Consider the following 17,235-nt stretch of genomic DNA (forward strand, 5'->3'; position numbering starts at 1 on the left):
GGAGCCCTGCTTTACACCGTGTGGACAATGTGGAGCCCTGCTTTACACCGTGTGGACAATGTGGAGCCCTGCTTTACACCGTGTGGACAATGTGGAGCCCTGCTTTACACCGTGTGGACAATGTGGAGCCCTGCTTTACACCGTGTGGACAATGTGGAGCCCTGCTTTACACCGTGTGTACAATGTGGAGCCCTGCTTTACACCGTGTGGACAATGTGGAGCCCTGCTTTACACCGTGTGGACAATGTGGAGCCCTGCTTTACACCGTGTGGACAATGTGGAGCCCTGCTTTACACCGTGTGGACAATGTGGAGCCCTGCTTTACACCGTGTGGACAATGTGGAGCCCTGCTTTACACCGTGTGGACAATGTGGAGCCCTGCTTTACACCGTGTGGACAATGTGGAGCCCTGCTTTACACCGTGTGGACAATGTGGAGCCCTGCTTTACACCGTGTGTACAATGTGGAGCCCTGCTTTACACCATGTGGACAATGTGGAGCCCTGCTTTACACCGTGTGGACAATGTGGAGCCCTGCTTTACACCGTGTGGACAATGTGGAGCCCTGCTTTACACCGTGTGTACAATGTGGAGCCCTGCTTTACACCGTGTGGACAATGTGGAGCCCTGCTTTACACCGTGTGGACAATGTGGAGCCCTGCTTTACACCGTGTGGACAATGTGGAGCCCTGCTTTACACCGTGTGGACAATGTGGAGCCCTGATTTACACCGTGTGGACAATGTGGAGCCCTGCTTTACACCGTGTGGGCAATGTGGAGCCCTGCTTTACACCGTGTGGACAATGTGGAGCCCTGCTTTACACCGTGTGTACAATTGAAAAACTCGTTGACTATGCGTGTTTTTACTCACGACTTCATACTGTCGTACATATATATATGCCATATATGCCAAAACATATTGCTTTTTTGAATTTCAGTTGTTTATAGAACATTGCCTTATGGTCAATTCATTCAAAAGTTGATTTTGTTTTTTTAAACTAACAAAAGTGCAGGACAGGTGACTTTTATGTTTAGATAAATATTCCAACTAGTAATGTGAAAATGTTATCAACTTACTGGCGTTTTATATGGAACCCGTACTGTACTTCTACTAACGGATATCTAACAAATTCGGGTGTACGTAATATTGCAGAATATCTTCCCAATGGTGAGAATCAATGTAATGCCTCTATAATCATCCACAGTTCCCCAATACCACAAACTCAAAGGTTTGGAAAATGTCACAAAGAGTTGCGCTAGACTTGCATACAGTTCCTTGTTTAGTTGTTTTTGTTTGTTTTTTTCAATAAAATAATGTTTTATGGGAGTGTATAAATGGCAAAAGCCGAATTACCGAAATTCTTTTATTTTATTTTATTTTATTTTATTTTATTTTATTTTATTTTATTTTATTTTATTTTATTTTATTTTATTTTATTTTATTTTATTTTATTTTATTTTATTTTATTTTATTTTATTTTATCAAATTTTATTTTATTTTATTTTATTTTATCAAATTTTAGAGTGATTATTGAAATGTCCTTGTGTGTTAAATAAGACTGGAAATACTCGAACCATTTTTGAAGTGAAATATAATTTGGGACACCCCGGAGTATGAGGTCTAAACAATGACTAGGAATGTTTAGATTTTGAATCTGTTGTCAGATTTTGTTTGTCTGTGAAGATCACGATGTGTCTTTTTATGCCTCAATAGGTCACAATATTAGTGGGCAATAGAATACGTACTTTCGGGAATGTTCGATAACGGAATATAACAACAGACAAAATGTGGAAGCAAAAACATGGTATGGTTTATTGCTTAGTAACCAACTGACATACTAACAGTTTACACATAAAAAACCCTCTAATATCTGAAAATAACATTTTATATAGGCAAATACAAATGTACAAATTGCGTGGGAAGAAAAGGGATACAATAACGAGTAAGATGATTAGTAAAGAAGAATCATTCATACGAATTAACTACTATAACGGTAGTTAATAAGAATAGTAGTTATAATTCTTAGTAATATTAAACAAATACAAATATATATTATGAATCTCCGACAGTATTGGCATTGATCTTATTTGAACTCTTTGAATGTGTTGATGCCGACGGTGTATTCGTTTATGAACATTAAGTAGCTGTTTTATACGAGCTTTCAACTGATTATGATCTGTATCCCGCAGCCATGTGACCTTGATTTATGTTTAGTAGTTTTACTTACTTCCATACATAGCACTGAAGTTTAGGTAAATTGTGAGCGACAATTTTCCCCGCAGTGATGGAATTATTATTATCCCCTGTGCAATGATTTTTTAAATCACTTATTACAAACTACATTAGTACTAGTATCATGGTTATTACTATTACACTCAATATCTGGTTGATTACCAAAACTGTGGTTAGGTATGTGATTTCTACTGTAAATATAAATGCTATTTGCGTACATATCTGAAATTAAATTTAGAATATCACACAATAAAAATAATACCACACTGTCCCCATCCATTCTCAGACAGGAAAGTAAATCTCCCAATACTAATTTTTAAGTTAGTGGTCTTACACAAATCAAGTAAAATTCACGTAAGAATAAAACTACATTGGGATTAAAATCATCAATGGGAAGGAATTCAGCCCGTCGCTCAGCACCTGGAGAGGCAATTCATTTGTATACTGTAACCAACCTATTGGTGTAATGTAAGCAATACATATTATAAATAAAATGAGATAACCAGCAATATTAACTCATGTGACAACTATTCTAATATTTTCACTTAAATATGATTAAGGCTTATGAAAATCCAGCGGAGCCCTCTACGACTAAGAGTCGGGTTAGTATTATGGTATTAATTGGATTACTGTAGATTGAAATAGAGACCGTAAGAAGTTGCAGGTTCGAATCCATAATTAGTCACATACTTTAAATAAGCTAATAAAATATGGAGAGAATTGTTACATATAAATAGATTTAAAATAAAAATTCGATATAAAAAGCTTTGTATTACAGTAGGGGTAAAAGCAGCACTGTAATACAAAGCTTTTTATATCGAAAAAGGAAAATTACAGTTTCCAAACCTACCCCTGTCAAGCCTTCTAATAAATGCTTACGAAAACAGTCAACACATAAATATATACAACTTACTGGTAAACACAATAATTGTTGTATTATGAGCCATGAAGTACAATAGAAGATAGAAAATTACCAGTTCGTATCCCGTCGTCGTCAACGCAAATATTCCCAGTACAGAGGAAGACGATTACAATGACTCGATTGAATGTTACGCTTTACATAATGCTAATTAATTCAATTGAATAATCACCCCAAACATGTGCAGATTTTACCAGTCCAAGTTATTTTTAACCACTTTTCCCTTCGTCTTACTGACCAACTTACCAACCAATTTTTTTTACTTTCCAGACTCTCCAACCAAAGGTATTAACATTTGAACCACATTTCTTAGAAAACTATTTTTCACCGCTTTCCTATCAACTTTTCGACTTCCTAGCCAACTGTATTAACAACTTTCCAATTAATTTTCAGCGAACTTTGTTAACTGACTACCCATTTTCGATTATCCAACAAACATTTTTGACCTCCTGGCTATTTTTTCATATTTTAAGTAATCATTTTCAACTTTCCTACCAATGTTCTTGACATTTCAACCAACCTTTTGAACCAACATTTGTGACTTTCTAATCAATGTTTTCGACTTTCCAACCAACGTCTACGACTTGTTAACCCACTTTTTTGACTTTCCATACATATTTCTCGATTTAGAAATTAATTTATACAGCATTCAAACCAAATTTTGATTTTCCAGCAAATTTTATTAGGACAACTTATGTTCGACTTTTCAACCAAATTTACGACTATCCAACCAACTTTTCAACTAACTGTTCCGAACTTTCTAACCCGACATTCTTCGACATTTTTTTTACTAACCAACCAACGACTTTGCAACCAACTTTTTTGGCTTTCACCTGAATGTTCCTCGAGTTTCAAATCATATTTTTCAACGTTCAAACCAACATTTGCAACTTTCTGACTAACTTTCTACACCGACTGGCCTGCTATAATTATCATAGCTTTCCAACCAACATTTTCGACTTTCCAACTATTATAGCTAACTTTTCCAACCTTCCAAACTAATTTTCACAATTCTGCAACGAACTTCCTTCGACTTTCAAAACGATCAATTCGATCTTCTAATAAACATTTTAACTTCCAGCTTATATTTTCAACAACTTTCTCATATTTTAAGCATAAATATTTGACTTTCTAACCACATTTGCGATTTTGCAACTGCTCTGACTATCAACATTACTTTCATGACTTGTTTTTAACTTGCCATCGAACATTTTTCAAACCATTTTTTTGACTTTCCAAATGAATTTGAACATATTTTCTTCTTAATCATTTTTTGTCGTTTCATCAAAGTCTATACTTTTCACAAATATTTGTCACACTATATGTCACTAAAGAATTTTTCAAAGCTGAACACCACATTTCTATCTCAATACTATTGTTTTGGGGAATGAATAAGTTCATATTCACATTTATTGAATTTGTTTAATAGTCATGGATTATTCTTACATGCAAATTTTCATCTCATTGGAAGATTCTTTCCTACTTTGCATGCAAATGACAAATGTTCTTTACTATTTTGTATGCAAATGTTCTTTCCTTTTTTGTATGCAAATGACAACTGTTCTTTCCTATTTTATATGCAAATGTTCTTTCCTTTTTTATATGCAAATGACAAATGTTCTTTCCTATTTTATATGCAAATGTTCTTTCCTTTTTGTATGCAAATGACAACTGTTCTTTACTATTTTGTATGCAAATGACAAATGTTCTTTCCTACTTTGTATGCAAATGACAACTGTTCTTTCCTATGTTATATGCAAATGACAACTGTTCTTTACTATTTTATATGCAAATGACAACTGTTCTTTCCTTTTTTATATGCAAATGTTCTTTCCTTTTTTGTATGCAAATGACAACTGTTCTTTCCTATTTTGTATGCAAATGACAACTGTTCTTTCCTATTTTGTATGCAAATGACAAATGTTCTTTACTATTTTATATGCAAATGTTCTTTCCTATTTTGTATGCAAATGACAACTGTTCTTTCCTATTTTATATGCAAATGTTCTTTCCTTTTTTGTATGCAAATGACAACTGTTCTTTACTACTGTGGAATTCTTTATTTTCGCTGGAATTAATTTTCGCTGAAAAGGCTTTTTGGGTGTTTTGTATGGAACTTATTTTCACTGATTTTTGATGAATTTAATGTGAAATATAGGAAAAAAAGTATATTCGCTGGATTTTATTTTCACGGAATCATCCATTCAGCGAAAATAGCGAAAATAAATTCCAAGCGAAAATGAAGTATTCTACAGTATTTTGTATGCAAATGACAAATGTTCTTTACTATTTTATATGCAAATGACAACTGTTCTTTACTATTTTGTATGCAAATGACAACTGTTCTTCACTATTTTGTATGTAAATGACAACTGTTCTTTCCTTTTTTGTATGCAAATGACAACTGTTCTTTACTATTTTGTATGCAAATGACAACTGTTCTTTCCTATTTTATATGCAAATGACAACTGTTCTTTATTATTTTGTATGCAAATGACAAAAGTTCTTTACTATTTTATATGCAAATGACAACTGTTCTTTACTATTTTATATGCAAATGACAAAAGTTCTTTCCTATTTTATATGCAAATGACAACTGTTCTTTACTATTTTGTATGCAAATGACAACTGTTCTTTCCTATTTTATATGCAAATGACAACTGTTCTTTACTATTTTGTATGCAAATGACAAATGATTTTTACTATTTTGTATGCAAATGACAACTGTTCTTTCCTACTTTGTATGCAAATGACAACTGTTCTTTCATACCTTGTATGCAAATGACAAATGTTCTTTACTATTTTGTACACAAATGACAAATGTTCTTCACTACTTTGTATGCAAATGACAAATGTTCTTTCCTGCTTTGTATGCAAATGACAAATGTTCTTTACTATTTTGTATGCAAATGAAACTGTTCTTTACTATTTTGTATGCAAATGACAACTGTTCTTTACTATTTTGTATGCAAATGACAAATGATTTTTACTATTTTGTATGCAAATGACAACTGTTCATTCCTATTTTGTATGCAAATGACAAATGTTCTTCACTACTTTGTATGCAAATGACAAATGTTCTTTACTATTTTGTATGCAAATGACAAATGTTCTTTCCTGCTTTGTATGCAAATGATAAATGTTCTTTACTATTTTACATGAAATGTTCTTTACTAATTTGTATGCAAATGACAAATGTTCTTTACTATTTTGTATGCAAATGACAACTGTTCTTTCATACCTTGTATGCAAATGACAACTGTTCTTTCATACCTTGTATGCAAATGACAACTGTTCTTTCATACCTTGTATGCAAATGACAACTGTTCTTTCATACCTTGTATGCAAATGACAAATGTTCTTTACTATTTTGTACACAAATGACAAATGTTCTTCACTACTTTGTATGCAAATGACAAATGTTCTTTCCTATTTTGTATAGACTGCACATTTCAAAAATGTTTGAGATATTTCCAGTGAGACTATGTCCCTTACTGGAATGATAATTTACCAACAACTAGACAGGTAATGTGAGAACTACAAACAGGTCACATCAAGTACATGATAAAACATTTTCCCAATATTCGACAGCCATCTTGAAATCATAAAATGCTGTAAATCTGAGTAATCAGACTCATAATTAAAAAAACACATCTTCGGGACATCATAGTGTTTCACAATACTTTCTAAAAATCCTTTATAAAAATAAATCTGTCAAACTGCACACAGCTCTGTGGATTATTTACAACTTGTACTTGTTAAAAGATCGGTCAAAGCAATGAGTGTGATATACACAGAGTTCAGATGTAAAGCATTAGAGTTATCTCTTTTTAATGGGTCTTAAGTGCAATGTAGCATTTGGTGTAAGTCCACATTCTTCCAGCGTTGCCATCTCATTGCAATATACTTTATTTGGAAATGTTGTTAAAATATCATAACCTGCTGCATCTTTTGTTCTGAAATAAAATATAAGTATATCAGATCATGGCTGAGATGTAATCAGTGAAATCTATCTTACTATGTATGACTAATGTAGTATGTGTTTAGTTGGGCAAAAGTATTCATTTTTCAGTCATGCTATTTTCCAGTAATCCATTGTAATTTTCTTATGCAATAAAGATTATTATTTTACATCTGTCACCGTAATGCTATAAGTTACGGTGTGCCATAATTTTGTGCGATTTTACGGGGTATTCATTCATCCTACAAATAAGGAAATGCGAATTCCAAATATGGAATGATTACGTGTGTAAGTGCCCTCTAATAATAAAAACAAACATGGCTGCCACCAGGGTTTGACTGATTCTGTTCTAAACTTTTTGGATTTTGGCAGTCACATGATGTATCCTTGGAAGGAAAAAAAGGGGAATAATAAGGTTATTACGTGTATACCTCAAAGTATGCACTCAGACAGTATGCCGTCACATCGACCTCCGCTGTGCATCAGTCGATACTGCCACTGTACTGTCTTCATGCATACTTTGAGGTATACTCGTAATAACCTCATATTATTATTACTACAGAGTGCTGTTGTTGTTATCATTCATAATTGTACTAATTTAAATAAATTTGTTTTCTTGTTAATTAGTACAGATCCTTATTTTGTACAGTACAATAACTATACAACCATTATAAATGATATTCAAAATATAACAGTCTCCTGGACTGTCAGTAGTGTGTAGAGTGTCCATACTAAGGTAGATGGATAATTGTACAATAATTTCTCAGCAATGAACAGACTAATTTAACTTGGCATGAATATCACTTTTTCTGGGTTATTATAATATATGGTTTTGGTTACAAATTAATTTTCTAAAAATATTGTCATGATTTGTATTTATTGGACCTAATTAGGTGCAGACATAACAATGATCTCAGTGAGGACAATCTTATTTGCATATAATTGGTCACATGCTTGCTTTGAAAAGGCATGTTTCAACAAAACATACTTCGTAGTAAAAGACAAGAAATTATGAGTTACAGAGAAGTATCATCATTCACAATTATCCATACATATGGACTTTTTTTAATAATTAAATTTTTCGGAGACTTTTAAGGCTAGGATCAGAATTTATAACATTACTGTTATAAATCATAATCATAATAAATTGTTAATGATGTCTTGCTCAATAATTTTATTTACTTCTTCCTATCATTGATTTAGGCGAGGGTTCTCCGAACCCGTCGATTCACATAGTTCATACCCACCATAGACTCCGGTCAGTCAAAATGACTATTTTGAACTGTAGGCATTAATCAGTGATTCTGTCTGTGACAGAGAGATAGAATCTAGGTCAGGGGAAGCCCCATGACCCCAAGATTCTTTTACCCCTTACGTCACGAACCCACGTGACCGAGGCCACATGGCAGCACCATAGGCAGCCGTCAATCACTCTGGTTCCTTTCTCTCCGCCTCGAGGACTTAGACCAACGCTACGGAAAGAGTGGGGTGGTTAGGGGGGGGACCCGGAGTCTATGGTGGGTATGAACTATGTGAATAGGCGGGTTCGGAGAACTCTCGCCTAAATTCACTACGTTCGATTACCCACCATAGACTCTGGTCAGTCAAAATAACTATTTTGAACTGTAGGCAGAGTCAGACGCCGATAGGTGGCCGTTTTTCCGAGCAAACAGAAAAAATGATGAAAGTCTTTTCCCAGTCCGGGATGAAAACAAACTCAACACCCTAGTTAAGACCCAAAAAAGGGTGGTGTCTTACCTTGCCTGTGCTGTACCCGGAGCAAGAAGCCAAAATGCTGCTACGGTGACAGGGTTCGGTGCGCCCAAGAAAGCTAGACCCCAACCCAATTCTGGGGGGTAGTAAGCTTTCGAAATAAAGACCGAAACAGTTCTGCATGAGGGCATAGGCCGCAAAGCGGGACCTGGGAGCTTCCAGGGGAGTGCTGATGGTAGAGAAATCTGTCCGCATAAAATGACGGACTGACCTAATGCCTATGAGCAGGGACCCTAGCGGTTGTTCGGGCTGGGTCAGCAAACCAAGACTGACCCGCTACGACGGGACCCAACCTAGAGAGACCAGATCCTTTTCAATGGATTCGGTGTCTCTTAGGTGGTAGTTGATATAGACGTTCTGCGTTCTCCAGAAGCCTGCACTCCATGTGTGCTCAAGGGGGGCGCCTGACGCTAGCACTAGCGAGTTAGCAATCGCACAGACCTCATGCGCTCGTACTTGGTGTCTCTGCAAGCTCTGTGTCGAGGAATTTAAAGTATTATAGACCTCTAATACAGTCGCAGTAAAACCACCTGGTTATGGAAGTTGGGGAGGCCGGCCTGGGCCATAACACAAAGATATGTGCCTGGCACCCGTTCCAAATCCTTAGTACAGTTTGGTGGCAACTCCGTGCTCGAACCAGGTAGAGAAGCAATTCCTCCTAACCCTCCGGGCAGACAAAATTTGACAGCCGGGGATGATGATCGGGTGAGGATCGTGTCCTGGGATTTGGTTCTAGGCGAGAAACCTGATTCGTGTCTTTAGCACAACTTGCTGTTCATAACATCGGTACATCATCCAAGAAGGACAATGCCCCCAGCTCTGGCCAACCCCTACCTGAGGCGAGGGCCAGTAGGAAGACGTCAAAAATTAAGTGGTGCTGATTGGAGAGGCTCAAAGGGCGGTCTGCTTAGAGCAGACAATGAGTCCCAGTTGGGCGGCTCCCTTGTATGGGGACTTGGCGTCCGGAAAGCAGTAGTCTCCTAATAATAGGACAATTGGCTAGTCTTGTTCCCGTACGTTTTGAGTGGTGGGGGACAAGACCGACCTGTAGCCAACAATCGCTGCGTAGGCCAAACCCACTTCGTCAAACAGGTAGACGAAGGAGCCTGCTACCTGGCCAATAGAGGGATGGTAAGGATCAATTTCCCTTCCGCTACACCAATCAGTGTATGCTCGCAGCCTAGAAATGTAGGCCACGTTGGTGGAATCCCTGTTCGCCCTGGCCAGGATGTTGGCAGCCCGCTCAGATAAGGCTTTCGGATGTGTGGGTCTACTGAGAGCCTCTATGCGTGTAAGTGATACCTGCTGGGCTCGCTGGTAGTGCGCCGTCTGGTTGGGACGGCAGGTCGGGTAAGTCCGGAAGCACTGGTGGTGTTTCGACTAGCATTTCCAACAGAAGTGGAAACTCGGCCTTGCTTGGCCACTTGGGTGCAACCCATGATAATATGCGGGTGTGCGCCTGTCGAAGTTTTCTCCGGTGCCCGGTGAACTAGCAGGAAGGAAGGAAAGGCGTACACAACTAAGTGGGTCCACAGGGTTAGCAAAGCGATCCTGGCCCAGGCTCCTGGAGTCAGCAGGAGTGTTACGCACGTAAGGGAGCTTGGCGTTCTGGGGTGCAGCAAACCGGTTCAACCTTGGATCGTCCCACAGCCGAAACAGCCTGGAGGCTACCCACTGGGGTATCAGCCGCTCCGTGTTCTGGAGACGGAGCCGTTCTGAAAAGACGTCGTCAGACTGTTCCTCACCCCTGGAAGGTGGTGTGCGGTTAGCTCCACATTGTATTGCAGGCACCAAAGGAGGATTTGCTCCACTAGGAATGACAACGATGGGGAAGGCGACCCCCCCTCCTTCTTGAAGGAGACCACCGCTGCGTTGCCTGTCCGTAGCAGGACTCTGTGGTCTTGAACTACGGGTAGAAAGCATGGTAGTGCTAAGTACACTGCTCTCAGTTCGAGCCGGTTGATATGGTAGTCCCGAAACTAATGCGGGGCCATATCCTTGGGCTTGTTGGACCAATAGATGCGCTCCCCAACCCTGGGGGGAGGCATCTGTTACCAGAGTCATAGCTGCGGTGAGTGGCCAGTGGCGACCACCAGGGCAGGGCTTCCTTCACTTGGTCCGAGAACGAAACCCGCCTATCTAGTTCCCATAGGAGAGCTCGGCGTTATAACAAGCGTTATACCGGGCGGCTGCGTAGTGCAGCTTGGGGAACGACCCTTTGAACTGAGGTCATCATTCTGATGATCCGAATTAGTTCTCGGAGGGACACTGAGGGAAGGCTGACTAGGCATTCGGCTAGGCTGCTTAGCGCTAAGCAACACGCTTGATAAGCCAAGCTTACCTCTGTGTCAAAACTCCATGCCCAGGGACACCAACTGCGTGTTGGGTCGAGGTTGGACTTGTCGATTTACATAGAGCCCAACTGGTGAAGTAAATCCTGTGTTAGCCTGACGTGTTTGGCTATTAACCCCTTGCCCGGGTTGTTAGTAACCAGTAGTCTGGGTACGGATTGAGGTGTACCGACATCTGGTGAAACAGCAGCCCTACCTGTTTCATCACTCGGGTGAACACGTAGGGCGCTGTGCCTAACCCAAACGGGGGCACCCAAAAGTCGAATACTTGGCCCAGCTGGGTAATTTGAAGGAGATGGCAACTCGCTGGGTGCATCGGTATGTGCAGGTAGGCCCCGCTTAAGTCTAGTGGGGCTAGCCAGTCGAAACGGTGGATGGAGAAGAGAACCCTGAATGGTGTCTCCATGTGGAACCGATCGAGGAGCACATACTGATTCAGTCTGCCTAGGTCCAGAACTGGACGCCCGCCACTTGTAGATTTGGTACTACATGTACGAACACATTTGGGTAGAAGTCCGGACTTAGTTCCGGCTGACGTACCCTGTGTATGGCGCCTTTTCCCAGCAAACTGCTACTTCCTGTCTGATTGAGTCCCCTGGCAGTGCCCAACAGGGGAGACACTGACGGGGGGAAAATGTAGATTTCAGCGGTATCCCGTAACAGGATGTCACCACCTGGAATGGTCCAGGGATCAGTCACCCGCTGTCTCCAAACTACACCGGCGCAATCTGTGTACGACAGGGATATGTGGCCATGGGTTCGACAGTTGCGAGGTGCTCCCTTCCCCCATGAGGTGAGTTGCCCAAGGCCTGCAGTAGTCACTAAGTTGTGACTTGGCTACTCGCCGAACACATGCATGTCCCCCGGTTGCAGAGGTGAGCCTCAAACATGCTTCCCCCGCTGCCGGGTAGATGTCCGCCCAGAGAGGGTGAGGAGCCACCACCTGGCTCTTTCCCCCCTGGGGGCACGCCACTACTCTTCCCTCCCATGGAAGGGTATGAGCGCTTGCCTCCTGGCTGACTCTGGCTAGCGGACGACGCCCTAGGGCGTTGTGTTTTCTGTGCTTGGGGTGCCCTCCGCTTGCCCTTGGCAGTGCTAACTGGCTAGCGGATTCGATCTGAACCCTCTGGTTCGTTGCACTCTGAAGCTCCAAGACTGTACCCACCATTCCCTAAACAAAGAGGGTGGAGGATGTCCAGTCTGCGTCACTGAGGTGGGGATGTACCGTCGGCGAAAACATGTGAGTCTAAGGCCACGTCTCGTAGCACAGTAGTGGCCCCGGCCAAGAGAGCCAGGTGACACTAGGGGGTGTCGCATGTAGATGTGCGGTGGCCCACCAGTAAAAATGTCGCCTGGTCTAGGAGGCTGGTGCGTTCTGCCTCCAAGGTCTCCAGAGTCCTGGGCACGCACAATAATGTGCTCAAGCAACTCTGCCCTCAGGGCTGGATGGGTCATCTTCGATCGGCAAAGACGCCCAGGGAACGCGGCTGTCCCCCTTTGCCCAGTTTGCCAAATTCGTGGTACCGGGATCTGGGGAAGGAGCCTTGGAATCCAGTTGGGGGCGTTTTAGTCTCATCCCACGCTATGGGGTCTGATCCCGAAACCACACCGACCGAGTAGCGTTTGGTCCAGCAGGAAGTGTTGCCTAATGTTATTCCCATCCGGGGGGCCTTAAGCGTTACATCCTCCGCGGCTGACCAACGCCGCCCATCAACACCGTTTGCATGCTCTCCCCACTCGGACGGACAGGGAGAGATGTGCCGATGGAGTTGCTTTGGATCCCGGTGCCCGTGATCCCATAAGTGTTGAAGCACCTTAGGATCAAGGGTGGGGGTATCTCCACAAAGGGACCCGCAATGGGCCCCATAGGAGGAAAGCCTCCAGGGGCACAGCCTCGCTGCAGCTGGTAAAATGTGGTAAACCACCGCCTGAAAAAACAGACTGTGAGGATGCCCTCCGATCAATGGGGAAGACCGAGAAAAATATCGGTACCTCCACCATTGGGCCTCCTACTCGACGTCCCGGTACACGAAGCACCGGTAGCCGAGTGTGAGGGCTTTCCACTCATGCAAAACATGCAACTCACTTTATAACCGATTTGTTTACTGGACGCGCGACCTTGCTGTGACGCGGTCAGTCTCAGTGATTTTGATGGCTCTGAAAGAAAATCTCAGGCCTCAGAACTCCAGTGAAAAAACACGCTTTCACGCAAAAACCCTGAACCCCACACGCAGCTACTACAAAATATCTCGAATGCGGGTTCTATGCTGGTAAATTCTGAATATAACCAATGCACAGTCGACTCGAAAAACGAGGAGATCGAAAAGAAAATGGCAGCGAGCCCTGGTGCTGTCATTACATCTATATATTGCTAAATACATTGTAAATAAAAGACGACATGCATGAGGGAAAATGAAATACAGTTGTAACAGGTGCCGCCGCGAAACCAGCAAGTGGCTTACGTAGTGGCGCCGGGTTTTAATCTCTTTGTTGTGAAAAATACTACACACAAAGGGGAAAACGACACAAGGGTAAAAATGACAAGGAAAACTTATCCTACCAACTACGTCGGATGCCGTGCAGCGGCAACAACCCATGCTAGAAACCTGGACAGGAAAAAGCAACAGAGACAGAGCAGGCAGAGCCGCTCAGAATCATTCCCGACGAGGCGGAGATGAAAGAAGAGTGATTGGCGGCTGCCTATGGCGCTGCCATGTGGCCTCGGTCACGTGGGTTCGTGACGTAAGGGGTAAAAGAATCTTGGGGTCATGGGGCTTCCCCTGACCTAGATTCTATCTCTCCATCATCGGCAGAATCGCTGATTAATGCCTACAGTTCCAAAATAGTCATTTTGACTGACCAGAGTCTATGGTGGGTAATTGAACGTAGTGAATATAACAATATATTATTTGTTTGTGCATGTGCCATAGTCTGCATAAAAAATAATTTAATGTTGTAAGTTGCATTCATTTTTAATTATATAAAAACTACTACAGTAATATACTCACCTATGCTTGTCCACATATTTTCTGACATCTCCAATCGTATCATTAAATTTCATTTTCAAAACAAACACTTTGTCTCCGGATTCTCCTTTAATTCGTAATGTTGCCACATCTTTTGATGACTTTGGTCTCTGGGATGGTGCTATGTCAACTCTATCTTTCATTTCTTTTAATGCTTGTGTTTCAATAACCGTAGTTTCAACCTGTCCTCTTTCACCCTGCTAAAGTCAAGATTATACAGAATAAATATTATTTGCACATCCACAACTTGGATTAAGGTCGAGGGAAACCATAAATCTATAGAAAACTGACCTTGATTGTGTCTCCTACTGAATGTCTCACATCAATGACTTTTCCACTTTTCACCACAGATAATGGCAGTTTTGTCAAAAATTGTTCCACTGTTAACTGGGGACCTGAAGGTACAATAGACATTGTATAATCTAAAATGTTTCTGTACATTAACTTGACTGAAAGGATTGAATGTTTCCACCTGATTCATACCCTGTTTTCCAATTTGTTATCTTTATAAAAATATCAAATGTATATTAAACCCAATGGAAACAACTGCATTCAGAAATGGTTTGAAAAATTGAGTCTTTTTCAAATTGTTATTGTGTTATCATAACTGAACAATGTATATACTGTAAAATACTTTATTTTGGCTGGAATTAATTTCACGCTGAAAAGACATTTTGGGTATTTTGTATGAAATTTATTTTCACTGATATTTGATGAGTTGAATGTAAAATAGGTATATTCGCTGGATTTTATTTACACTGAATCATTCCTTTAGTGAATATAAAGTATTTTACAGTACTTAGACTATATTCTGTAAACCATTTAATAATTTTTGCTGAGAATTTTCACAATATGAGGATTGTACAATTTGATGGAAAAAAGAATGCTAGATAAATTTTCACTGAAATTTGCAATTCATAAATTTGATCATCCTATGAAGTAGTGAATCATACATAACATGTCATCTGTCAAGTGACACCGCAAATCATACATAACATGTCATCTGTCAAGTGACACCGCAAATCATACATACAACTGTAACATGTCATCTGTCAAGTGACACCGCAAATCATACATACAACTGTAACATGTCATCTGTCAAGTGACACCGCAAATCATACATAACATGTCATCTGTCAAGTGACACCGCAAAGTCCAAATCAAAGCAAACGCTGAAGTGTTTTTTCAAAGTTGCAAGCCATCTTTGTGAATGAATGTACAAATAATTTTCAGAATGTCTGTAATATATGTAATATTTGAACTACAAAATGTATGACCTTACCTGGTAATTGACTGGTAATTTGTGTTGGTTTATCTTGAGACTCGCGTAGCCTGCTTGGCACCAATATGGATGGTTTATGATCGCCACCAAGCATCTGACCAACACCAGGAAAATGTTCCATTCTTCTTTTATCCTCAAAAAAAACATCTCTTCTATCTGTTACCTTATGAAAAAAAACAATATAAATTAAAATTTACTTTTCAAAGAAGCATAAAAGATAATTAGCCAGATCTAGCTATCACATTAACTGATTAGGCCATTAACAAATAGTCAATGCATATCCTTGTCAGTTTGATGTGTCTACAGATGCAGTGTCTGCGTCAACTATTTCATGTCAATTATTGCACACATTAGTTTGACAACTGTCTTGACTACTGATGTCTTGTTTGAATAAACTCTTACATGTTTTGGAAAAACTGGCTAATTGTTGAAAGGGACTGACCTGAATTGGTACTCCATCAGGATACCTGTCTTGTAATTCTGACGGAAAATAACCATCCATAATATCATTGATGCAATGCTGTATACAAACAACAAAACATACAGATTAACAAAAAACAATTAACTAGTGTACCAAATTGCTAAGACTCACATTACTGTATTTCTATGTGCTTTGCATGAACTGCTGTAAATTGCTGATGAAAACAGCTGAAGTAGAGGAAACAGCACAAACTCAACAATGAAGTAATCCTAACAACCAATATATATATATTGCACATGTAGGGGTAATCATGTTACACTGTTCAGGAGAATCACAACAACTATCATAAAGTACAGTTCTCTGAAAGTTTTCGACCGTTGTATTTATCTTAATGGTTGCTAGGCAGTGAAAATGCCCGGTGTCCATCCCCGAGAATACACAAATAATCCACACAGAGGTTTATTGATATACAGTGATAACAAACTGAAACAATTCTCCTATACCTGTGTTACTGGTTCATCATATGATCTGAAAGGTCCACTGAACATGACAATACCATTACCATATAATATTAATGGAATAGGTTCTTGATGTCGCAGTCGAGCTCCACCCATTGTTTTTTCTATTTTTTGAACTCCTTCACCGGCCAGTACATTCAAATCTTTCACATTTTGAAGAAATATATCAAAATCAAACTGGAATGCTGGAGGTGGGACAGAAGTTCCTAGAACAAGATGTGTGATAGTATATTACAAAACATATAAATTAGTGTTTTCATTAAGAATGATAGTTCATGTGTAGTGTTAAAGTACAGTCAAAGTGTTCATGAACTACAAACCCAAAGGCTATCAGCTGACCTTGTGTTTTCATAAAAACACACAATTTTTAAAAGTAAGTATTTTTAAAGTAAAAATCATTGCCATCAATATTTTCAACTTATTCATTGTAGTATGTCACTAATATGAGAGAAATGTTTATTTAGATTACTCTACACAATTTAGATGTAAGCAAGCAGTGTATATAGTGAGTGTTGTGTAAACACATTGACATATATGACACTGACAAACCTGTGTTTATTGTGTTATGGTGAGTGTTGTGTAAACACATTGACATATATGACACTGACAAACCTGTGTTTATTGTGTTATGGAGAGTGTTGTGTAAACACATTGACATATATCACACTGACATACCTGTGTTTATTGTGTTATGGTGAGTGTTGTGTAAACACATTGACATATATCACACTGACATACCTGTGTTTATTGTG

General features: G+C 39.8%; 1 protein-coding gene across 3 annotated transcripts in view; it reads right to left on the reverse strand.

Moving 5' to 3' along the window:
• Positions 1-5,526: 5,526 nt before the first annotated feature.
• Positions 5,527-17,235, reverse strand: part of LOC102809465 (UBX domain-containing protein 11-like) — a 30,274-nt gene continuing 18,565 nt past the window's right edge. For 2 of the 3 annotated variants that reach the window (XM_085505133.1, XM_085505132.1), the window contains exons 8-13: positions 16,469-16,689; positions 15,987-16,064; positions 15,545-15,707; positions 14,554-14,657; positions 14,245-14,462; positions 5,527-7,107 (exon numbers count right to left, since the gene is read on the reverse strand). In XM_085505133.1, coding sequence (XP_085361259.1) covers positions 6,972-7,107; positions 14,245-14,462; positions 14,554-14,657; positions 15,545-15,707; positions 15,987-16,064; positions 16,469-16,689 — 920 coding nt within the window. In that variant the 3' untranslated portion in view covers positions 5,527-6,971. The remainder of the gene's footprint in view (positions 7,108-14,244; positions 14,463-14,553; positions 14,658-15,544; positions 15,708-15,986; positions 16,065-16,468; positions 16,690-17,235) is intronic. The other variant, XM_085505134.1, reaches the window with a different exon arrangement.

This window comes from Saccoglossus kowalevskii, chromosome 11, assembly GCF_978046115.1.
Source record: "Saccoglossus kowalevskii chromosome 11, keSacKowa6.1, whole genome shotgun sequence".
NCBI lineage: Eukaryota > Metazoa > Hemichordata > Enteropneusta > Harrimaniidae > Saccoglossus > Saccoglossus kowalevskii.